The 26,826-nt window shown below is 36.4% G+C and overlaps 1 protein-coding gene across 6 annotated transcripts in view; it reads right to left on the bottom strand.

Annotated features, from left to right (window-relative positions):
- LAMA2 (laminin subunit alpha 2) overlaps window positions 1-26,826 on the bottom strand; it is a 631,365-nt gene that overhangs the window by 161,843 nt on the left and 442,696 nt on the right. For all 6 annotated transcript variants that reach the window (XM_055391635.2, XM_055391626.2, XM_055391631.2 and 3 more), the window contains 4 exons: window positions 25,472-25,606; window positions 11,403-11,527; window positions 4,481-4,567; window positions 525-718 (listed from right to left, as the gene is read on the bottom strand). In XM_055391635.2, the coding sequence (XP_055247610.1) occupies window positions 525-718; window positions 4,481-4,567; window positions 11,403-11,527; window positions 25,472-25,606 (541 nt within the window). The remainder of the gene's footprint in view (window positions 1-524; window positions 719-4,480; window positions 4,568-11,402; window positions 11,528-25,471; window positions 25,607-26,826) is intronic.

The raw sequence follows: 26,826 nt of genomic DNA, 5'->3' as shown, positions 1-26,826 counted from the left end.
GACTTCATTGTTACTGCTTACGGGTTTTGTAGTTCAAGAGAAAATTATGAAGCAGTATGCCCATGGATTTTCATAAAAGCTGGGAAAAGAAACGTCAGTTGTCATTCAAGGCTTAAAGTATCTGTCCAGTCGATTACAAATTCAGGAAGATTCTAAATTTTTTAATATACTCAGATCTTTAATCTGTCACAAAGGCAATGCCAACTTGAGGCAAAACTGGAAACCCTGAGATGGACAAATCAAATAAAATGCCTCCAGGAGCTTCACTGTAGGTCTTTCAATGAACTGACTAAAGCATACTGAGGATTTTCTCAGCTGTTCTTGGCTCAGCAGGATGGACACGCAATCAGCAGGTGAACAGCAGAAGGTGGATAGATAGTGTCAGAAAGAATGAAGAGTATAACTAACTATTGCAAAAAAAAAAAAAAAAAAAGGCGGGCGGGGAGAGTCACTCTCTCTCACTGGAAATGAGACAGAACTGGAATCAAGGCCTCCAAAACTAACAGCAAAGTTAGTATACGTACAAACACACTCCCAGCCCTCGCGTGCATGCCAGTGCTTGCAGCCGTCACACTTCCTTCCCGTGGCTCCAGGTCGGCACGTGCAGAATCCTGTGACAGGGTCACAGGGCACAGGCAGTGAGCCATAGGGATCACACTCACATTCTTGGCAGGAGCCTCCAGGGCTGCCTGGACTGCCAGTATGGCCAGGGGCACACCTGAATTGAAACAGTGACAAAGCAAAAGAGGTTAATAGCAAGTCATGTCTCCACATTGTTGTGTGTGGTCTTTTGTTTTGATGAAACAAAACTGATAGCAAGAGTCCATACATTAGTTAACTTTTCCTGTAAAGGGTCAGATAGTAAACAGTAGGCTTTGCAGGACATAGGAAAAATCAAGATTATGCCATGAAAAAGAAATAAAATTCTAAAGCATTCTGCTGTTGTTGATGGAATTGAAAACATAATAATAATAATAATGTTAAATTACTTTGTAATATCAGGCTACTAATGAGAAGAATTGGATTCTTCCTGAGGTTTGAAATTATCCTTCATTTGGGTTATAATTTAGTGCCTCCTGTCATCAAATTGATTGTAAATGCTGACCTGTAACAACAGTTCTTAATTGAGTGCCATACAGAATCAGAAATGGGCCAAATTTGGCCTGTGGGTCATAGTTTGTCTGTGACTGCTCTAGATCATAAACTTTTTTGTTAAGTCCTCTTGTATAATTAGAGATGAGTGCAATTCTATATTGAGTTCTGGGCTTCCCTATACTCATGAATTTCAGATCTCAAAATAACCAAATAATACAACCCATTAATTTTACTAATGAGGCAAAAGAGGCAAGTTAAGTGGCAATAGGCTACTCAGATTTTCTGTTTACTTTTATTCATCTTTTCTTTTTACCATATCTTCCTCAAGATGGATTTTTCATGTGTATCTGTGGAAGTGGGTTAATGATAATGCAAACAAAATATATAACACTGATTTGGAAAAGTAGAAAGAGAATCCAACTGGATGAACCCTAAATGCAGTCCATTAATTGACTCTTCCATGTATCTATGCATCCATTCACCTAAGTGTATTTCACTCCGGGTTATGACACTGGAAGTTTGGTAACTTTACACAATGCTAGCAGGGCCATACATTCTGGTTTGCCCAGAACAATTTCCTATTACCTGTTGTTTTGGCTTAATTGCTAAAAACACTGCCTGTTTTTAATATAGTGTCCCAGATGGGACAACAAGTTTTATATATGGTCAGTGTAAATATAACCAACAGTTAGAATTTTTGTTCAACAGGCAAGTATGTGAGGAAGTTGAGAGACAGTAGGGGATTGGAGCCAAAAGCTATAAATACTGGCAAGATAATCATAGACCATCTTTAGCTGCCTGAGACTGTGAAATCTGCATGGCTGACTGTGAAAGTTAATTCACCCTGTGCTGATTAGAACAGGCAAAACATGAAGAAAACGATTTGTGACATTAGGCTTTTATACATTTATGTTTTTGATTATTTTTTTCAATGAAAGAGTACAAATACTGAAAGTAGCATTTAAGTAAGTCCACTTAAATGGCTTCTTAACATTTATAGGTAAAATAATTGTATTCTAAGCAGATTCAGATTGATTAAATGTTCAAAGAGTTTATTACAAGAGTATTGAAAATAAAGTATGAGGAGAGGTTTCTATATTACAGGGATACTCAAGAAATTTAAGCAGTTTTAGACCTAACCTGACCAGTCTGGGCAGGTCGAAAGATGATTTAAATGATTTAAGAAGCTCTCAGCACTGGAACAAATTTATTTGGAAGGTTACAATAAAAATTTAACCAAGAACTTTGGTTTAATATAGCTGAATAAAGCAATTTTTCAGAGAAATATAACCTGATCATTTATATGTTAGAGATGATGAATGCAAAGCTATAACAACGTTTGAGGACTGGAAAAACAATTTAAGTCACTCACATTTGATACTGTATGGCCCTGCTCATCTCTATGCTACACAAACTGACAGCTTTTATCGATTAAATACTACTGGATATTAACAAATAAATTTTCTGTAATCATTCTGCTTTAACACAATAATTGTTATTTTAGTGTACCCTTCTAGCTTCTTCTTTTTGTAGAAAAATGGTAACTACAGTGTATAAATGTAGCTATACGATAATTTTTTTTCATGAATTACTGTAGATAATCTTTTTGGTGTCCAGCGATGCTTTTAGTCACCATCCTACTGGTGTTTAAAGGTACAGGAAATAAATATTAGTCTAACCACGAATACCAAAGCTCACTGGTGGGTATTAACAAGTATGTACTTGTATCACCTATATCTATATCCAAAAGATGTATATATCTTCAGAACAAATGGAAATATTTTTAGATTTGGTGTTGCTATGAGTTATTTAATTGCTGCTAATTTCTGTTGGCATGGAAATTGTGAATCCACTGTTTTATATATATGCAAATATTGGATACTGTGTTTAGAGTTACCACATACGGATTTATTTAGAAATATATTTTACAAATGTATAAAAATTGCATTGAGATTTATAAAGCTTAACCCTAATTATTTAGTTACTTATTGCCATGATTAATACAGCTGTTGCTGGTTATATAAAACAAGACTCTTAAGTGGATGCTGATAATTAGTATTAGTTTATATTTACAAAGAAGCTTATCATTTAAGTGTTCCTAGGAGAATCTAGCAAAGGAGTGGGTGAAGCAGGACATGGAAAAGAAAAACTCTAATCAAGGGTGTGATTTCAGGTGATGTCCCAGTCTTAGCCTGATTCCATGGAGTGCTCTGGAGCATAAAATAAGATCTCAAAACTTGTTCCACTTAGGGGCCAAAGAGCTGGACTTTTGTACTCTCACGCTGGTTAGTCATGGGCCACTGCAGGAAGGGGGGGTAAACATTCAGGCCTTTCTGCCTCTTCTGTTGGAGAGAAGGCTTCAGTGTAGGTGCCTAGGCAGGGCACCGACAGTGTCCTTTACACACTTATTGTCACAATATTAGTGTAAAGTAGGTGGCCTATCAATGATTCCTGAGATTATAGATGAGGAAAATGGAATGTAGCTGAACTGTTGGAATTGAGCGAAGTCTATGGATCTTTCTAAAACTTTTATACTGCTATCAATTATGCTAAAACTATCACGTGTGTATAATGTTAGTAGTTAACATTAGTAACTCTCTGTTATATTAAAGATAATATCTAAAATATACCAAAAGTGGTGGTGATAAGTTTGAATATCCAGGATACTGATCTTACAGAAAATATATATCTGGAAGATATTAATTGCAACTTTTCTAGACAATCAGTTTGGAATTGTACTCCTTAATTTACCATTTGGATTACATTGAGAATTCAATTTAACAGCTGTATACATACATTATGAGATTTCATAAGCAATATGATAAGAGAAAACATTTAAATAATACTGTTTGCCTATTGAAAAGGAAAACTGAATAACAAATACTTTATTGTCTGGGTACTAATTAAAAATTCTTGATATTATTTATATTTTGAGTTTTGTATACACTTGCTGGTGTAGTCATAGTGTTCAGAACAATGACGTGAATTCAGTTACTTCCAGACAATATTTTCCAGTGCATTAAAATAAGAAAAGTGTAGCCAGTTTCTCATTAGTAGTAACTACTGCTAAGCTTTTGAAAATTGATTTATTCTTATAAAATGTTATATTTACATATAAAGTTATACATATATATACTAAAGCATAAGTTAGATAATTGTGAAATAGTTTGGAATCTTTAATAAAGTCTAAACATACGGTGGAAATAAACAACTTTCTTTGGACAAATTCTAAGATACACAAGTTGTTTTGAAAGCGTTGTAATTTAAACTTCTAAAGGATATGCAAATATTGAAGTTCTTCAAATAATGAATGTTTTCCTATTGTGACCCTTTACAATATAATCCCTATATACCATTACTCTGTACATTTCATGGCTGTTGGTACCTTTCACAGTACTGGCCTTCGTATCCCCGTGGACAAGCCGTGCAGCGGTAGTCATCAAGTCCTTCTGCGACACAAGAGGGGCTGAAACTGAATCAGAAAGAAAAGGATTGCAAAAAAAGTTTAATCCATTTATTTTATAAAATAGTATTCCTATCCATTATCAAGGTTATTGGGACATACTTTTAGGTAGTAATAAATGCCATCTTTATAATTATTGCTGAAGTTCTTATTTAAGGCTAGGACATCACAATGAAAAACCATTAATAACAGTAAACAAATATATATTGTTTGGTTTATGATGGATTAAAAATGCATCACACAAAGCATGTTAATATTCTGGAATTTAATAATGATGTGACAGCCATGAATATACTAAACATCCAGCAAAATTGTCCTATTGTTCACTAATCAAAAGAAAAATCTGACTAGAATTTATGCACATTGTCTGATAGTGGAATAGCTATTACTTAATATCTTTCAGGTTAAAAAAAGGGCATAAAATCTATATAATTTTTTTTCTTGAAAACTCAGCCCAAATGGCCACTGGTGCTTCAAGACCTGAAGTGTGAATAAATGTTTCACTTGGAATAAAATAATATCTTTTCTAATTTACATCCAGATTTCAAACTACATTTTACCTTGAACACAAAGTAATGTGATTTAGTGTGAGGAAAGAAGGGAAAGCTTTTTCTATGAAAATGACTATTTTATTGTATTTTCTAATAATTAGGTCTTATAAAACTTCCCCAATGTTTTTACTACAATGCTGGTAGACCACAGCCAGTCTGTCTTGCTCCAGGATTTCTGATGATCTTATTCCATTAAAAAAAAAGACTCCACAGACTTGAAAACTAAACTGTATTAGCATGTAGTTTTGGGTTGTTACAAACTTCTCTCAGCTGCATTCCCATTAGATAAAACTGAATGATGCATTGGAAACTTGGAAATTAAAAACATGTATCTGTGGCAGAAAGATAATGCTGCACACACCATTTTTCTTTTTGCTGCTTCACTAAATCAGTTGATGCTGAAAACACGCAATAAGGTGTATAGGCCAGGCCCACAGCTCCTTCTGGTCAGGTGCCATTAGGACCTAATGTTAACTGTCTTCTAATGCGTTACATCAATAGTACATGAATGAGTAATAAGCTCTAACTTTTGCAAAATATGTGAACAAATTGATCTACTACTCACAAACTCATTATCCAACAAATTTATTTTTGCCTTCACAAAAAATAAACTTATAACTGACACACTCTGCCAAATATTTAGCTCATTCATTTAAAGCCTGATACTGACTGCATCTGTGCATGCGCATTCACGCACATGCATGCATACACGAACACACACACACACACTCTTATACATATATGGGCTCTAAGAAACAGATTTTAGACATTTCAAGTGAAACTCTAAAGAGCCAGTATGATTAAATTACATTTCTTTATAGTAAAACAATGAAATGTCAATAAAAAATAATAAAGTGTTTAATGTATAGGAATGTAGTAATTCTTGAATAGTTGATATAATTTTTTTCAAATTATGATATTATGGTGGATTGCACTGTTTCCTTATATCACATAAAAGGTCTTCTGGAGGGAGTAGGGATTCCATCTCACTTGAAGCTTGAGTCTATTCTTTCTGTTCACAACTCCCTAATCTTCTCTCAATTCTCATTTCGTCTGCAGGGCTACTCAGAAATCCTTGTGCTTTTCTCATGGTGACCATCTTTTACATTTCCCTATGGCTGCTAATTCCAAACTCCCCTCAACAGAATTTTTAAAATTTACAGAGCCTGCTCTCTGTGTCATCTCCTATGGACACTGAAGAGATAAATGGGCTTCCTGGAAACCATTTCCTTCTGGTTTTTATCCCAGTTCATTGGTTGTTCCTTTTCAGTTTCCTTTGTTGGATCTATGGCATGTCCTTGATCTCTTCACGTGCTTCACAATTCAGTTTTCTGATTTCTGCTCCCTTCTCCTCTCTCCTCTGAATGATCTCACTTAGTCCTAAGGGCTTTAAATATTGTGCCTACCTTCACAGATCTAAAAGTAAGTTTCTCCCCCTCCAAAAATACACCAGACCTTTCCCTAATTTTCCCCATCCCAGTCAACAGCCACTCCATGTTTCCATTTGCTCTGCCAAAAACCATGGTGTCAACCGTGTCTCCTCTCTCACACTCCACTTATCTCCTATCTGCAAATGCTGCTGGTGCTTCCATCAATAACACCACTGGATTATCCTGTACCAAGCCACCTCTTGCCACTGGAAGATTTTTAGCCTTCAGGACAGTTAGATATTCATTAGAGCTTTGCTGACTTCATCTCCTAGCCCCCTCTTCTCATTCACTCTGTTCCAACCACCCTGGCCTCCTGTTGTCTGCCAAGCATGGGCCTGTCTCAGGGCCAGTGCAGTGACTTTTTTCTCTGAGGGGACTGTTCTTCCTGCAGGTATTCACATGGCTCACACCATTCACATTTCTGCACAAGTCTCACCTGTTTGTGAAGATCATGGACCACCTCATCTAAAATCATACCTTCATCACTCTAAGTTCCTGGAGTCTCCTTTATTTCTCCTGGTAGTACTTGTCATTACCTGATATTACATTATATATCTATTTCTTTATCTTACTCTCTTATAAAAAATACAAGCTCCAGAAGGCTAGGAAACACGGGCCGTTTTGTTCACTTATATATTCCCAGTATGAAGAGCCATGCCTAGCATTGAGTTGGGCCCTCATTAACTTTTTCTTGAATAAAGAAAGAAATAAGACATTATGTTTACCTTCAAAGAATTTACAATTCTGTGTGAGACACAGATATGTACACATATGGGACAGGACACATATCTTTTATCTTTTATTCATAGTGTTGGGATGAAGTATATGCTTAGTAAATGTTCATCTCCTGAAAAGAATGATTGAAATAATTCTGTATAGTAAAATGTGTTCGTTGTATATAAAAGGTACAAAATACATTCTGTGCTACGGATAGGTTTTGTGGCAGAGGTAGGGTTTGAAAAATGCCTTTAAAAATAAATTAGATTTCACAGGGATTGTCTCAGGGAATAGCAAGAGCAGACTGCTAATGATGTCTAGATAAGTGCAAGAAATGCCAAACTTGGCATTATATAGAATGGAGTTGAGGGCTTGGAGCCTGGAAAGGTAGTCAGATTACAGAGGGTTTCTAATGCTCAAAGAGTCTGATCTTTCCTTGGGAAGGCACTGGAAACTTCTAAGGGTGTGTGAGCACTGCCACTCTGTCATAAGAGTTAAATTTCTACCATATTTGTTTTGGTAAGAGATAATGAGGACTTGAACTAATGCCGTGGAAATGAGTCAGTAATCACTCATCATGCCTCCATATTTCTCACTGACTGCACAGATTGAAGTCATAAATTGAGATATCTCAGCCTCCTCCATCTATTCCTCAGAATCTGTTTTTATGTCTTGGGGAGAAGTGCCTCTTTTCTTTGCCCTGGCTGGTTTCTCTGCTTCACATTTTAATTCTTCTCTTCTCACCATTTACAGGTCTTCACTTTGTTAATTAGCCTAATATGTCCCAAGCTTTAGATGGTGATATAAGTGACTCATGAAATCCATTGAGTAGGTTTTGGCTAAAATTTTTTTTCTAAAAATGTAAAATAACAAAATTAAATAAACAGCATGGTGTATAATACATATATTTAGATATCTACACACACAAGTTTTTGTGTGTTTCTGGCTTATGATATAAAAAAGTGTTTCTTACAGTGGTTGCAATCAATAAAGTTTGAAAGCCACTGAACTTGCCATTTTAATTTGATATTTTGATTCTTTCAGGGTCTTTTGCATAAAAATTTATTCAAATTATACAAATCATATAAAACAACAATGCAACAAAAATGAAAACACACCCTGTTATTGATCCTGCTAACCAATCAGGGTAGTACTCTATCATTTTATTCTTGAAATTTCTTAAAACTGTAAATTCAAATTCTGCTTTCATTATTGATGGTCAAAATTCATCAATGACTCTTATAGTGTAACTACAGGACCAACCAAAACTGGGCCTACCCTGTTGATAACAAAATGTCAAGTTACCTTTTAGGTATAACAGAGCCAAAAGCTGCAAGTCATGTAGCCCAGGCATGTTCAATAGAAAAATTTTGATCTCTAACAACACCAGGAACCAACTATTCCTCCCCTTGAACCAACAAGACAGGGACAAAATCAAAACCTGGACATTGGATCTCCTTCAGAAATGAGGGGTCCATTGGCCCAGAAGATCCAGGGCTAAAATCTGCCTCAATATACCTTATTGTAAGTGATCAAATTTGAAGCCCTCCAATCAGACTTTGCCAAGCCAGCATTTCTAAATCCTTTGCCTTGCCTTCTGATCCCTTGCAACCTTCCCCATATCCCAAATTAGGGAGACAGATTTGAACCTGACTCTTGTCTCCTTGCTGACCAATTTTGCAATAAAGCCTTTCTTTTCTCCGAAGCCAGTGCCAACGTTATTGGCTTCTATATGCTTCAGGCGGCAAGCCCATTTATTTGCTCAATTACAATAGTCAATTGCCACCATATTCATTGGGTCTCCCTTGTGAGAGCAGCAGTTGATGCTGTTCACTGCTCTTCTCTCCCTTGGTGTCAATGGCATTGCCGCCTGGGTTCCCTCTCTTCTGACTGCTCCTGCCTTGGCTCTTCTTTTTCTCCTTTCCCAACATAAAGTCCTGTCTTTCCTTCTTTCTATATACTCGCCTTGGATAACATTAGCCTGGGAAATCTTATCCAACTTTAATTCACTTATTAACATATCTCTTCCTTCATCTGCTCCTGCAATTTTCAGATTTCCATTTCCTGCAGCTATTTGCATATTTTCATTCAGACAGATATGTTCTATCAATCTGAACCTATCTGAAACATAAATTATCTTTCTTCTCTAACGGCTCTCTCCTGGTTTCTCCATTTCAGTTAATAGCACCACCATTTTTGGGGGTAACCTGCCTAAAAACCTGTCTTCAACTTCTGCCCGGACCCTCACCCCTCACATCTAATTAGTTTCCGAATCTGTAGAGCTGTATTAAACCATTTTCTCACATTCATTCCTTTGTCTCCATTCTTATTACTATTACCTACTTCTGGTTCTAATTATCTTTTGCCCATGCTAGTATACTAGCCTTTTAATTGGTCTCTATGCTTTTCTCATTTGCCTGTTTCAATTCATTATACTCAATTCCATGATAATAGTTTTCCTAAAATGTGGCCATAATCATATTAACCTTTTTTTCAAAATAAAAACTTGTAGTGTTTCCTTATTACATAGAAAATTAAATAACTATTTCTTAGACTGGTATTTAAGGATTTCTACAATATGGTCTTTATTCTCCCATTCATTTTCATCTGTGATCATGAAATTGTGTCTGAACGCCATGTTCCAAATTCTGTTACTTATTAGGTTTTGCACATGCCTTGTATTTTGTAAGCATTTGCCCATATAATTTCTTACTATTCCCACCAGTGAAAATCCTGAAATTAATTGTTTAAGATCCATTATACATGCTACTATTTCTTTTCATATGTTCTTGAAGCTTCCAGTATTAAGTGTGGTGTTTTGTGCCTTTGAATTTTCTTTACATTTAAGTTGATACCCCTTAACACACAGGTTTTACAGTGAGCTTCTCCAAAAAATGGCATGCTTCTCTTGTATATCTCCTGTAGCTTTTATTATAGTGTACTCACCAGGGAATTATCAATTAATTATTAAATTTTTCTAATCCAAATGGCTTACTTTTAAAAACAATTAAATAAATTGGGGCATCAAGGAGAAATTAGGGAAAGAGAGACAAAAATAATGTTATTTTTCATACACCTACTACTTGGTCCCTGGATGAACAATAAGACCATGTATATTATCCTCTTCAATATCCAGCTTATCTAAAAATTTACATTTGACACCCTGTAAAAGGCTTGTGATTCCAGCCAACAAAAAAGAGGAGCTTTCAGAGGAAAAGGAGATGATTTACAGGAAATGTTTTCAGAATGCATACAAAGCCGAAGATTAAGAAGAACGTGAGTCGGCACAGGTGCAAAGATCACGTTGTCCGAATTGCTCTGTGGCTGTTTAACACTCAAGATAAAGTGTCCGGAATTCTAATTCTGAACAAACTGCCATACATTATTTTCAAAAGCAAATTCTTAGAGTAAAACTACCTTGCCTTACTGAAGTCTATAAATCACTTAACAGAAAGTGCAGGTAGTGTGGGCAAAAAGGTAAATGAAAACACCTAGGGTTTTCATCAATGTATAAACCAGTGCAGAATGTTCAGACAGCACTGAAATAAGATATTCCAGCTTTTGTTTCTTCTTAGGGCTGTGTTTCCATGGTACCAAGCTCAGACCATCTTAAGAAAAAGGAGGCTGTGATTCCGGGAGATGACTTTTTTTGGAGCATAACAATAAGTCACCTGCTTTAATTGTACAATTTTTCGATGTTTTCTTGATAATTATTTCCCAATCTTGAATTAAACACATAAAATAAATGGAAACAGCCACAAAAATTATATAATATGCACCCGAACAATCCTTCATAGATGATATTATGGGCAGAGCTATATGCAAACATTAGACTGGTATATTTATGAAACCATGCATATTTGTATATATATATATATCATTTGTTTTATAAATATGTCTTACATTAATATTGGTACTTCAATTTTAATTAATAAGTATTATTTACTTGGGACAGAGTTTCAAAGGAAAAATGAACCATAGAGCATTATATACTCACTTTTGTCATGTTTCTATATTATTAAAAATATCTCTATCTTAAATTGAGATTTTTGTCTACATGGAAAAAATAGCCAAATCATAGACGGCCCATGTGCTAGACAGATGGCGTTTCTCATTGGGAAATATGGTTATATTTCTCAATCTTACTTGTTACTGGAAGAAATCAGAGGGCAGGCACATTGCTGACAGTCATTTGGCAATCCCTTGACAATTCCATAGTATCCAAGAGCACATCGTTCACAGAAGTCACCAGCAGTGTGATGTTGACAATTCTGTAAAGGAAAAGGGAGAAGAAGTTTGTTTTTAATTTAGTGATAGTTAGAATGTAATTTATCATACAGTCCCTAGCTATGAATATGGGTCTATGAACACATATACTTTCTTACACACACACACTCACACATACACTTTATCACTGACAGAGAACTCAGTCTTTGATATAAATATTTTTAAAGAAACTCTTTGATTTGAGAAACTAATACTGTGCTATCGTAGCTACACTGACAATAAGAGTTGCTATTCTCTTTTCCCTGAATCAATCTCTATGTAAATTTTTCTCCTACTCTAAATTGGGGAATAGACTTCAAGAGTCTCTAAAATTTATTATTTCTTCTAGGCATTTATGTTTCTTCATATCCCAGGTTTTAGCTCTATGAGATGTTAGAAAAAGGTGCTACAAATACTGTGGCCTTGGCACATGCCCACTAGTGGGCTTTCTGAAACCACCTCAAGGTGGAAAGCATAGATGTAGTGGGTTCTTCATAAATACAGAGGAGTCAATCTAAAACTAGCAATCTCAGATCAATATCTTCTTTCTTATGTTTGCATAATAAGAGACATTGGGGTGATACCCTTTAACACCTTTCCACAAAGAAATGAGAATAGCTTCAGAATAGTGTGCAAATAGCTTCAAATTAAAATTTTCATGAAGCAGAATTATATTTAACACAATAATCAATTATGCAATAAGGAGTTAGGAAGAGCTACATGGAATGCACTGAAACAGGCAATGAAAGAACATCCTACCTTCTAGAAATTTACTTAGACTTTGGGAAAATAATAATTTAAAAAAACCACCTGACAAAAAATAAACATGGCAGCAAGAATGCAACATTGGATGTTATTTTGTGGGAATGCGATCCTTGCATTTGAGAGTTGAGAAAAAAGAAGAAGGGAATTTGGAATTGAATTTTAGCTGGATTTTATAAGACAGGATTTGGAGTGGTCAAAATAGTGACTTACATCTTATAAACAATATCGAAAGAAAAGTTGAGAAACAAAAAAGTCAGTAACAAACTAGATGGACATGTTAGTGAATTGACTTCCTGATAATCTCAGCTGGAGCTACAAAGCCGCCAGCTTGAACTTGGATGATATCCCATAGACTGGGCTCTGCTTCATTTAATCAATCAAGAAGAATGTATTTATGTTTCATGTGTCTTCTAATAGCCAGACAATTGTTGGTAGGGAATGTGTGGCAATTCACAACAAACAATAGCTGACGTCATTTCCACCACAGATATTGCCATGGAATTAATGTTTGTTTAAAACTTCTATTAACTCTTTTTGAGAGTTTATGCTATTTCTTGCAGTGAAACTATGACATTGCCACAGTGAATTTTAGATCATTTATTTTTTACATTTTTGGTGTTATATTTGAAATTATATTGTGACATTTACAGATTTTATAACAATGTGAAATGAATCTGGTTTTCCAATATGACAAGGTACAAGTCTTGTCTTTTCTTTTCTTTGCTTTTTCTTTTTCTTTTTTTTTTTTTTTTTTTTTTTTTGAGACAGAGCTCTGTCGCCCAGGCTGGAGTGCAGTGGCACCATCTTGGCTCACTGCAACCTCTGCCTCCTGAGTAAAGGGATTCTCCTGCCTCACCTTCCCGAGTAGCTGGTACTACAGGCACATACCACCACGCGAGGCTAATTTTTTGTATTTTTAGTAGAGATGGGGTTTCACCATGTTGGCCAGGCTGGTCTTGAACTCCTGACCTCAGGTGATCCACCCACCTCAGCCTCCCAACGTGCCCAGCCAATCTCAAATCTTCTACTTCTACACCTCACCCTACTTTAAGAGGTAAGAAAGCTCTAATTTGGATGCTCCCTTGGTTTCCTGGCAAACAATTCAGTATATTGCCACATTATTTTCCATCCCTTTGACATTTGTTTCCGTCCTTTGTCTGAAGCTACTCCACTCCTAAATTGGTTTCCTTTCCTCCTGCCTCCCCATTTTCTCCAGCATCTTTATTCCCTCCTTTGCAGGCTCATTCTCATTAATATTTGAAATTGGTCAAGCCTTTCCTGTCTTAAAAAAAAAATCTGTGAGGTCTCAAATTGCTTGACAATTTCTATCCTATTTTCGATAGGCTTTTAAAAAGACATTGTTTACATTCCTGGTCTCTACTTCTTCATCTCCCATTCTCCCTTTAAACAGGCTTCTGGTTTCACCATTAAACGTAATACCAGGATGACCCATAAGATCTTTGTTGCTAAAGCAAAACTTACAATCATCAGGCCTCATATGTAGGTTTTCTGTAGCCATTGATAGATATTTCTGGATACTCTCTTCCCATGGTTTCTTTCTTTCTTTTTCTTTTCTTTTCTTTTTTTTTTTTTTGAGACAGTCTCACTCTGTAGTCAGGCTGGAGTGCAGTGGTACCATCTCAGCTCACTGCAACCTCTGCCTCCCGGGTTCAAGCGATTCTCCTGCCTCAGCCTCCTGAGTAGCTGGGATTACAGGCATGCGTCACCATGCCCAGTTAATTTTTGTATTTTCAGTAAAGACGGGGTTTCACCATGCTGGCCAGGATGGTCTCCATCTCTTGACCCTGTGATCTGCCTGCCCTGGCCTCCCAAAGTGTTGGGATTACAGGCGGGAGCTGCCGTGCCCGGCCCCCATGGTTTCTTTAAGAGTAAGCCAGTTGATGTTTCTCCTACTTCTGCGGCTACTCGAATTCTCCTTTATCGACTCTTCCTTCCCTTTCTGTTTAATATAATTGACGCCCTTAATTCTAACTTTGGTCCTCATCTCTTTTTTCTCCTCCACATTTACCTTGGTGATTTCATCCATTACTATGACTTCAGTTAATGGTGTGCCCAAAACTCTGTATTTTATGTATTCAGCCTGGATATCTCTAATGGGTTCCAGACTTCCGCTTCTAGTTGCTTCTTGAATAAATATTGTATAACACAGAAGCGCCTTAAATTTGAAATGACAACAATGAAGTTCATCTCTTGCTAAACCTTGTAATACTCCTGTATTTCTCATTTCATCTGAGGTCACTGTCATTCACTCAATTGCCAAGGTCAGCAACCTAGAGGCCTCTCTTATCCGAGGTATCCATTAGATCATCAGTTCCATGAGTCTATTACTCTCTGTTTCTTGACTTTCTTGTTGCTACTATTTTCATCTGGCCACTGTCATATTTTATTTGGATTATTAGAATAGCCTCTTAGCTAAAGATCCTGTCTCCATATTTTCTTATCTGGTGATTTCTCCACACTGCAATCAGAGTGATCAACCTATGAACATATCAAACCATGCCCTTCTCTTGCTTGAAAGCCTACACTAGTTCCCAAATGCAGTCAGGATGAATAACAAATCATTAGCATGGCAAGGAAGAGCTTCATTACCTGCCACCCCCCTACCCCTGCCTTCACCACCACTGTGCTTACCCCTCCATATGTAGCTGTAGCCACTGCTTTCTTTGCATATAATGCCGTAGCCACATGGGGCCATCTGAAATTCTCAAATTATGTGAATACTCTTTATCACTGCTGGGACTTTTCATTTGCAAATCCTTAGCTCTACAGTGTATATCAGGCTAGCACTTATTCATTTCAGCTCTCATTTTAAATGTCACTTTCTCTGAGAAACATTCCCCGATGACCTAAAACTGGCTTAAATGCTCCTTTTAGTGCATCAAACATGGGAGACATTCGATGACTATTTTGAATGACTGAATGAATGAATGCATGTTCCAGGAAGTATAGATGAAACTGGTCAGGCTTTTTCAGATGAAAAAGCCCAAATTTCAAGTGTCATTGCAGAAAAGTGGTTAGCAGGGCAAAATGATTTGTCATATTTTGCCATTGATTTAAGCGCCATAATCCTCTTTTATTCAACCATCCAAAGGAACCACCATTTTTAAGCAATAAAAGAGCCATTCCATATTTAACAGTAGCATTATGAGAGATAATGGCTCCAAGATAAAATAATTATCTATGAATTATAATTTCAAGTCATTCAGCAAGGTGTCATGCTGATGAATAAGTGTTAACTGGGGAGTGTTTTAAGAACTTATTTTATAGTTATAGAGATGAATGTGCCAAAAATACATGGGATCTTCAACAATAATTTTCAGCATTTTGCTTTTGCAGTAAAATAATTGCACAATGAATTATTTTATGTAACCTAAATATAACATTAGTAACTGAATTAAAATCCTTAAAGCCAATAATCATTACTAAAAAGAAGAGATTCAAAAATATGATTTTGTTTCTCTTATACCTGTAAGTCTACATAATTTCTTCAACAGAGAAAGCAAATATTGTAATATTCTCTGGACAGTCAATCTTGTCAATCTTTCAGAGGGTTGCTGACATACTAAACTTGGTTAATTGAATAAAATGTCCTGGTTAGGTCCACAAACACACAACACATAAATCAGGAGCCTCTTTTTGAAACTTTTTTGACATACCCTTTTCATATGACTTTTCTGTCTGCTTTGAAATAGTGTACACAATATTTTTTCTTATACAAAAATTAGCCATTAGGGGAAATTCCTATATTTTGGATGCCTAATGAGAAGTTTAATTATATTCTCAAGAGTGGTATGTGCTAGTATCTCTTCAATAATACATCAGAATTTATTAGATTTGTTAAGTTTTTTTTGCACACTGGAAAACTGTTGGTATATATTCCTTCTACAAAATCAAATGAATATAACATTAATATTATAGTATCTCAGGCCTAGGTGAGAAATTACTTAATCTAACCTTCTTGCCATACAGGAATGCCTTCTATACTTTCCTTGAGATATCATTAAATGCATGAATTCTCATAAGACAGCTTTTTTCATCTTGCATAAGCTGTGAAGTTTTTCCTTACGGTGAATAAAAATTTGTTGCATTCTAATTTTCAGTGATCCAAGTTCTGCCTTCTGAAGCTATGAAAATTAAGTCTAATTCCCTTTTCCTAGGGAAGGTCCTCAAATATCTAAGAATACTATTACTTCCTAAATCTTTGTTTCAAGCTAAACATTTAGCAATCTTACTCAGGGTTTCTTTCAAAATATAGTAGATTATAAGTCTCTAGCTGTGACTTGCAAATATATTAAATGTACTTCCTCCCTTGATTTGGATCTTATACAAGTAGCAATGCCCTGTGTTGGCACCCAGTGAATCTGCAATCAAGTAAGGACTCTTACTTCACATGAATTGCTAATATGTGTCATTTCCTCTGTTCTTTCCCCTAAACTAGAGAATAAGCTCCTAGAGGGCAAGACCCATGCAGTCTTCATATTCTTACTATCTACCATAGGCCATAGACCTGCATGTTGGAAACATAATTAACAGATGCCACAGGAATGAACAAACAAGGGAGCTTACCTGAGTTCAAATCTTTTCTATTAATCTCATCTTGTTAACTGTAATTCATAGTTTCATCTGTCAGGATCTTTTCCCACCATCCAACACATTAGATAATACTTTCAGCTTTATATTATCTGAATATTTGATAGATATCATTCACAGCATTTACAGATATTTTGAACACAACAAGGTCAAATACAAAGCTTATGCCTCATCATTAGGGATATCACTAGAGTGTACTCTGGGTCACATTTTTTTAGCAACGTATATGCCCATCAACCTATCAGCTGGCTAACATCTGGCTCATATTTTCAATCTTGTGTGCAAGGATACTATGAAATAGCTCATCAAACATCTATTTAAACAAACCAGCATTTGAAACATGGATATGGCTTCTGCTGTTTTATGACTTAAGCAAGTTATTTAATTTCTCTAGCATCAGTTCATCAACAATAAAAGAAGAAATAATCTTGTCTATCTCGTAAGTTTATTGTAACAATAAATGAGAAAATCTCTGTACAGTGACCTGTTTTGGTCCTGGTACATATACAGTTTTGGACACATAATAGCGGTTATTATTTTTTGCTGAATTTGAGATATGATGTATCACATTGTCTGATAAACTTGATATTTTACTGGGTTTAGAAAACTAGGTTTTCAGATATTATATATACAGTAAAACTAGCACTTAGTTTGATATGTGTTATTTTGAGTGAACCTATTCTTTTTTTGAATTTTTAATTGTTTGTAGACACAGGGCCTTTGTTGACCACGCTGGTCTCGAACTCCTGGATCCTCCGCTCTTGGCCTCCAAAAGTGCTGGGATTACAGGCATGAGCCATTGCCTCTGACAAAGTGAACCTATTCTGATTCCTAATGAGCACTGTTTATTTTTTCCACAGTTGACAGATATTTGTTAAGTAAGCAATACTTAAGTTTCATTGGAGATCACAATCAGTTTCCTACATTTTATTTTCCTTTATAAAACCTGGAAAGACGTTTTATTGCTTACTATCCTGTGACAAATTTTATGTTTTCACAATTTCTCAAGTGTTTTCCATACATGACCCCTAGTCACTTTTGCAGATTCTGTCCCGACTCTAAGATATAATTCACTTGAGCTTGCAAAATCAAACTCATTTAATCAGCAGAGAGTGTTTACACTCTCTTGCCGTCTGGAGAACGCAGTTTGTGGTGGATTTAAAACCTGCTTCTAATACTTTTTGGTCAAGGCTTTATAGGTTGCTTACATTTTCTTAGCATTAATTTTCAGAACTTAGTATAATGCTAACAATCTCTATTTTGGCAAGGTTGTTAGGTAGATTAAATAGGGTTTACAAAACAAAAAAATAGTGAATTCTAGTTACAAATCTATTTACTGAAGATAGGGGTAATTGGTTAAATGTTTCAGGCAACAGCAATGATCAGTTATAGAGATTTATTTTTATTATTTTCTTTTTAAAATAAGAATTATGATAGAGTGAAAATAATATTTCCACAAATTATTTTATCTTTAAAAGTTGTTTCAGCTAGCTAAGTCTTCAATATTCCCATGTGAAAAAAAAATAGGAGAAATAATCTGACTACATGGTGTAGCAATGATTACATGAAAATATCTTCCTTCTGTATCTATCTATCTATCTATCTATCTATCTATCTATCTACCTATCTACTTACTACCTATGCGTGTGTACTAGTTAGTGTTAGTTCACTTACCTCCCCCTCTCACCTTGGACTCAGTATTACATAGGTTTTAGTCTTCAAAAATTTTTTTTTTCTTAAGGAGCAATGTCACTGAGCTATTCATAATAACATGCCTATGTATAGGATTTATTAATGCCTAGGATGAAGCAACAATTATCTTGCAAGTATCATTAGGTATGATGAAGAGCATAGTTACAAGGTGATCTGGGTTTCTTTAAAATATTTAGTCTATAAAGCTTTCTACAGTTTTCTTTCCTATGCACTTTATATTTTCAGGGAAAGGCGTGAAGATAAAGAAAAACAAGATAAGTGAGTGCCCATCTCCAAATATCATCATGTTGGGGGTTAAGGCTTGCTATGGCCTGAACAACTGTGTTCTCCAAAAATTTGTATGTTGAAATCCTGTCTCCCAGTGTCATAGTAATAGGAGATGGGGCCTTTGGGAGGTGATTACATCATGAGGCTGGAGCCTCATGAGTGGGATTAGGGCCTTTACAAAAGAGACCCCAGAGAGCTATCTAGTGCCTTCCAACACATGAAGACAAAGAAAGAAGGGGTCAGCTATGACCAGGAAAGAAGCCTTCCCCAGACACTGACTTTGCTGGAGACTTGATCTTGGACTTCCCAGCCTTCAGAACTGTGGGAAATAAGTTTCTGTTATTTATAAGCTACCCAGTTTATGATATTTTGTTACAACATCCGAAATGGACTGAGACAGTAAGAAAATCTAGCATAGCGCTAGACATAAATTTTTTTTACTTATTTTTTGATTAATTATCAACTGATTGGTTCTTCGACTATAAATGGTAGATAATGTGTATGGTAATTATCATCTTTATGATCATCATTATCATAATTGCTTTTATGAAGCATACCATGCACTAAGTAATGTTCTAAGCCTTTTGAGTATTTCATCAAATCCTTACAAAAACTCTGTGAGTAGCCACTATTATTGTTTTCATTATATAAATGAAGAAATTAAGACCTCATTAAGGTTAAATAAATTGAGTAGGCTCACACTACCAGTAAGGGGTGAAGCCAGGATTTGAATCAAGGCACTCTGACTGCAGAGTTCATGCTTGCCACTATACCAAGGTAGAGGGCATTGCACTGTGTAATGGATATGATATGAAACTGAGAGCCATATTGCACATAAAAGAGAAATCAGTATGCTTCAGTTTCCTCAGTTACTGTGTGGGAGTAATAACAGCTATTTCTTATTTGCCTCATGAGGCCATTTCAAAGATGAACAGAGTTGCCTAAATTCAAAAGTTGTGAGTTCCATGAAAGAAAATATAAAAATTTGGAGCATAACGGTCTATACCAGCTGTGTTTGTTTAATGGAAGTATTTATTTTTTACTTCATCTAGGGATTTCTCAGAAAATAGACATGCTTTTAGAATTCTTAGAGAACAAAAATAGTCATAATAGTCAATTGGTCAAAAGAGGACAGTATAAAGACGGTAATTTTAATCCTAACAAAAATGAAATTAAACTGCATTATTTATAAATGCTTCTAAATTAATCATATAAAGCAAATATAACTGTGCTAAAAATGCCAGTGAAGATTGCATAAGAAACATGCATTTAATTCTTGCTTAAGAATGTGTATAGATTAACCCCTTCCTCTCAAATTGCCTATTGAATTTGTCAGGCAAGCAGTTGATGAAAAAATAGCATACTAAAGCAAGATAGTAATTATTTCTGGAATTCATGGATGGCTAATATTAAGTTATTTATTTAGTCAATAATATCATTTATGGTTCCGTTTAAGGTGAAAAACCTATATATGATCACCTCTTAAATGCATCTACATTCCCACTCCACTCTCCACAATTAAGCATATGAGTAATTTAAATATCTTATCCTGATTGAAAGAGGATATCTTTAAGAAGCTAGGAATAGAAAGCAGTTTTCTTAACATGACAAGAAATGTTTTTCTTATACTAACCATCAGCATCATACTTAATGGTGAAAGACTTAAGGCAATCATATTAAAATCAATAATAAAATAGAAAGCTTATTATTTTGGGAGACAATTTAAAAACATGAATTATTATAACAGATATAGCTTTTGACAAGTAAAAGCACAATTATAATATTTGCAAATAATAGTATTATAGGCCAGGTTTGGTGGCTCATGCCTGTAATCCCAGAACTTTGGGAGGCCGAGGCAGGCAGATCAATTGAGGTCAGGAGTTTGAAATCAGGCTGGCTAAAATGGTGAAACCCCATCTCTACTAAAATGCAAAAATTAGCCAGTTACAGTGGCAGGTGCCTGTAATCCCAGTTACTCAGGAGGCTGAGGCAGGAAAATCGCTTGAACCCGGGAGGTGGAGGTTGCAGTGAGCCATGATAGCACCACTGCACTCTAGCCTGGGTGACAGAGCAAGACTCCCTCTCAAAAAAAAAAAAAAAAAAAAAAAAAAAAAAAAAAATTGTAAACATAACAATAACTGAATCAACTGATAAACTTCTAGAACTAAAATAAAAGTTATTGGATATCAAATACATGTAAAAACACCTATTCTAATAGTTAAGGTTTACCAATAATGACCAGTTAGTATATTTACTATGTTGAAACAAAACAGGTAATGTTTACTACCATTAAAATGAAAACATAAGATACATAGAAAGAATTTTTATACGAGAAATGCGTGCTTGATATAGACAACTTTAAAACAGTTCACTGTAAGACATAAAATATCTGAACAGAGAAGAGTGACTAGTGTAAATATAGCAATTCTTTAAAAATAGGCTAATTTAATTACAATCAAAATTCCAGTAATTTTGATTGTAATTAAAATTTGGGGAAGAGATTAAAATAGTGCATAAAAATGTCAGCTGGAAGAATATGTAAGAGCATCTAGTTAATTAGAAGAGAAGAGAAATAAAGGACCTTGCTTTACGGATATGTTAACATAAAATGAAGGTAAGCAGAACATTGTAATAAGAGCTAAAAGGTAAGTAAAACAAAATGGATTATACTGAAACATATCTTAATATGGATGAAATAAATTTGTGTATGTTCAGATACAATAATGTATCAAGGGGAAAAGGACATATTAATCAGTAAATGTTTCTTTACAGTGGTAATATATATCTGCAGAAAAATTACCTCCCCACACCATAGTAATGAGTGGATGTAAAATTAAATCATAAACTTAATAGTAAATACTGTGGGATGTCAATATCAAAATATCTCAGTACAGAAAGCCACGTGCCTGGGTAAGATCACCATCTGAATGAATGTAGTTAGAGAAACAAATTGCTCCAAGGATTGAGTCCCAGGAATACCACTATGTAGATTTCAGAGTAATGAAGAAAGCTGAGAAGGAGCAACCATGGAATTTGAACATCTCCAGAATGCCATGGGCTGGAAAGCAAATTGAGCAAAGGGTTTCAAGAAGAATGGGATGATTCACAGTGGCAAACACGGCTGTTAGATATAGTAAGGTGAACACTGGTGGCTGTAGATTAGCCATTGAATCCAGTATAGAAGAGGAGGTGATGGCCTGTTTTTAGTAATTCAAAGGAGAATGGATGAAGAGAAATTATAGACAGGGGATAGACAGCTCTCCATTGTATGGAAGGAGAAGAATGAAGTGGTTACTTAGAAGGGAAATGAGTCAGGAGAGTTTGTTTTTGCTTTTAGTGACAATATAAGAAGCAGGAGAGATTAGCCAGAGTGATGTCGTCAAGCAGGAGAGGGGTAGAATTGAGAACATAGGGGGAAGATGTGATCTTTTCTGGAAACAAGAATAATTCATCCAAAGTAATAGAAAAGAGTCATAATAATTGGGCACAGATGCAGAAAAGTGGGTGCATGCAGTAGTGGGAGCTTGTTACCTCTCTTCTGACAGCTTCTAAATTCTCAATGAAATAAGAGGCAACACCATCAACTGAGGGTAAGGATGGGAGGGGGTGAGAGGAGAGGTTTAGGCTTGAGGATGGAGGGGGAGGTATGAAATAATCACCTAGGAATGTGGAAAAGAAAAAGGATGAGAGAAAAGTGGCATGATTGCAGAGCAGCACAAAGGGTCCATTTGAAGAGAGGGATCATGAATTTAAGGTGAGATTAGATGGCACAATTGTCTTTTTCTACAGCCACGTTCAGCTTAGAAGGTGCAGGTGGCCGGGCGCAGTGGCTTATGCCTGTAGTCCCAGCACTTTGGGAGGCTGAAGGAGGCGGATCATGGATCATGAGGTCAGGAGATCAAGTCCATCCTGGCTAACACAGTGAAACCCCGTCTCTATTAAAAATACAAAAAAAGTAGCCGGGCATGGTGGTGGGCACCTGTAGTTCCAGCTACTCAGGAGGCTGAGGCAGGAGAATGGCTTGAACCCGGGAGGCGGAGCTTGCAGTGAGCTGAGATCGCGCCACTGCACTCCAGCCTGGGTGACAGAGCAAGACTCCGTCTCAAAAAAAAAAAAAAAGGTACAGGTATGGAGGAGATGGTAGGATTCTCACAGTGTTGGAGTTCACTTGAGTAAAAAATAAGTAAAGGAGTAGCCAGGGAAATGAGCGTTGCAAAGCAGTAATACCAATGAAAGATCATGACTATTAAGCTGGTTACTACAGTGAAAGCATGAAATAAGGAACAAGAAAAAAGTGTGTGCATCAATTGTGAGATTACACACGTTGAAGTGGAAGTATTTAGAAGAAGTGAACTAGAGAGAAACGACACAGTGGTAAAAAAAAAAAAAAAAACAAACAAAAAAAACAAACAACAACAAAAAAACGCTTCAAATGGAGACCAGAGAGGCACAAGAAACTGAAAGTGAAGAGTATGGAAGAGTTAAGTTCATGGACATTAAAATCACTAAGAATGATGACAGGAGTAGTGCTAGGGAAAATGACAATGAGACACGGAAAATCAGCAAGGAATGATGTGGGGTATTTAAAGGTTAGTAGGTGACTTCGACAAGCAGATGGAGAGGGGGCACATAGAGGGAAGCATGAGAGTCAAAGCTGGGTGCTGTAGAGCAGCGTTTCCAATGTTTTTGGCACCAGGGACTGGTTTCATGGAAGGCAATTTTTCCATGGACTAGGATTGGGGGATGGTTTTGTGATGATGCAAGCATGTTATATTTACTGTGCACTTTATTATCTATTATTATTATTACTATCTATTATTATTACATTGTAATATATAATGAAATAATTATACAACTCACCATAACATAGAATCAGTGGAAGCCCTAAGCTTGTTTTCCTGCAACTAGATAGTCCCATCTTGGGGTGATGGGAGACAGTGACAGATCATTGATCATCAGGCATTAGATTCTCAGGAGCGCACAACCTAGATCCCTCGCATGCGCAGTTCACAATAGGGTTTGTGCTCCTATGGGAATCTAATGCTGTCTCTGATCTGACAGGAGGTGGAGCTCAGGCAGTACAGTAATACCAGGAATGAGGAGCAGCTGTAAATGCTAATGAAGCTGCGCTTGCTCCTTTGCCTGCTGCTTGCCTTCTGCTGTGTGGTCTGGTTTCTAAAAGGCCATGGACCAATATCCTCCTGTGGCCCAGGGGTTGTGGACCCTGATGTAGAGGAGGATGGATAATATGAAACTGGCAGCAAGGAGCAGGAAAACCTGCCCCCACCTTCAGACTCAGGGGAATGAAGGGAGTGAAAGAAAGTGATGGCGACTGCAGCTGGGCATGGTGGCTCATGCCTGTAATCCCAGCACTTTGGGAGGCCAAGGTGGGTGGATTACCTGAGGTTAGGAGTTCGAGACCAGCCTAGACAACATGGTGAAACCCCGTCTCTACTAAAAATAAAAAAAATTATCCAGGTGTGGTGGCGTGAGCCTGTAGTCCCAGCTACTCAGGAGGCTGAGGCATGAGAATCACTTGAACCCGGGAGGCGGAGGTTGCAGTGAGCCCAGATCGCCACTGCCCTCCAGCCTGCACGACAGAGTGAGTCAGCATCTCAGGGGAAAAAAAAAAACAAAAAGGTGATGGCTACTCCTTAAGAGGGCTGCCAGGGCAGCAGCACGCAAAGTGAGAGTTGGGTTTCAGTCAGAGCACGATGAAGAGAACATTGAGGGAAGAGGAGGATTCTGTGGGGTATTTTGCCTGTTTTGACCATGAGTTCCACAAGGCTCAGTAGAATGGTTTCAGAAGATGAGCAGAGGTGGGAGATGGGCTTAACAAAGATGAGCTGTGGGCAGATTACAGCTTGAGGGACAAGTGGTGACAGGGGCAACCTGAATTTCTTACAGTGACTACGATAAAAAGGGTGGAACACATGATTGTTCTGATTGTTCTAATGCAGATAGTGGTGGTAGAGAGTGCAGGGTGCTAGCAAACATAAAAAAATAAGAGCTACCTCAATTCTAAGGGAAATGGGTAAATTATGGGACATCCAAACAAAGATCGTAAAGATTTTAAATAATATCTAACAACATAATACAACCTCATGATAGGTAAAAACGTAAAGGACAAGACATAAAACTGCATCAATGGTGTTATATACATCTTATTCATAAACACATGTAAAAATTGGTGGTAAATACTTAAAATATTAAAATTTTATCTTATGTTGCATTTCGGGTGAATTTTTTCTTCTTAATTCTTTTCTGTAATTTCCAAATTTTATAGAAAGTTTATTTATAAGAAAATAATCAGAAAAAAAGGCACACATAATTTTTAAATAGGTATGTCTTCTGGTGCTCTTCTAAGATGCTGCTAAAATTCTATTTCCTGACATGCTCAGTGGTTCTCCCAGTTATTTTTTCCTTACTTTTTAAAATGCAGAATCTGTGAATATCTTTTTCCCTTACATATTTTATTTCACACACACAGTTGCATTCCCTTGCAGTTTAGCCGGCCTCTGCGTGCAGATGCTGAGCATGTGTAAAGAGGAATGAGCACATGGACCTTGTTCAAGGAAGGCTCAGAGGACTACCTGGCATATCGATGTTTCAGGGTCACACAGGCTGCTGTGTCCATTACATTGACACGGAACACAGGTGCCCAGGGTTGGTCCAGGGGTGCGGCCACCTGGTTGAGAACGCAGTCGATAAAATCCTGGCAAGCATGCCTGAAAGAAAAGGAAGCCAATTAGGACACCAAAGTTAGAAATCTTGCATTAACAACGCTTGAGTTCTTCAGTGGCTACAAAGACAGACTGGCCTTCCCCCACCTGCGGCAGGGGCAACATCACTTACAAACACAAGTGCCGATTTTGTTACCTAATGTGTATTTCTTCCTGGTCTCCAAGGTGTTTGGGCGGCATCCATGTGTAATCAGACTTTAACCAAGGAAAGCTTTTATTTGTAGATACAATTCAGCCTGAAAAAGCTCCAAAGAGTATTTTTCTTGAAAAAGATGTTTGTTTTTAAATAACATTGTCATATGGAATAAAGATAATTCCAACGTCTTTAACACCTAAAATCTGCTTTTACTGTGCTTGATGGATAACTAGCAAATGTCCAATGAAACATAGCAAAAAACTAAATAAAAAGTGTTATGGATGCATTATTTATACTGATATAATTTAAAGACTATAAAAGTAAGAAATCCAAAATAATAAAAGCTGTACATGTCTTGCGACTATTAGACCACCAATAAAATTTATCTTTCCCTGATATAATTTTTTTCTTTTTGCAATAAAAATCTGAAAGCAAACAGAAAACTTCTAGTGAAGCTGACATATGCAAAATCAAGACTTCCATCTTCATTTGGGTTTATTATGAAAATGTATCAACAAACATCTCTGGCTTTCTGGAAGGTAGTCCACAGCTCTGGAACGAAGATGAGAACCGTCTTGTGTTTCAGGCTTAGTCCTCTCCTCATGCATAGCTGCAGACATTGCTTGATTTATGAATAAAAGGTAGGAGTCAGTTTTTCAAATCCCATGGAGAATTACAAGGGGACTATTTTACCACCTTGGTTAAGTAGAATTTTTTTTTTTCACTTAAAAATCTTATGCCCATTGATGAAAGAAAAGTGATTGCTGACTAAGCAAGAAAAAAATATCAGATTAAGAACTTTCTAGTGCCTCCACATCCCTTTGGTTCTGGCCTAGACAGTCCAGAGACAAATATACAAAGAAGCTCCTTAAAAAGATCTAGCTTAATAGCCAGCACCCTCCTTGTTTATTTTGATTTGGATAATGCAAAAGTACCTCAATTAAGCACTTAATCAAGAGACTCTCTGCTTTTATCACAGCCTAAAATAAATTCTAATGAGATTTAATAATGTCCCAACTTTGAGCAAGCTGATAAAACTGAGAATAGTATTCAAAATATTTTGAGTCTT

The sequence above is a fragment of the Gorilla gorilla genome, chromosome 5 (genome assembly GCF_029281585.2).
Source record: "Gorilla gorilla gorilla isolate KB3781 chromosome 5, NHGRI_mGorGor1-v2.1_pri, whole genome shotgun sequence".
In the NCBI taxonomy this organism is placed as follows: Eukaryota; Metazoa; Chordata; class Mammalia; order Primates; family Hominidae; genus Gorilla; species Gorilla gorilla.
This window is presented reverse-complemented; position numbering and strand designations above follow the sequence as displayed.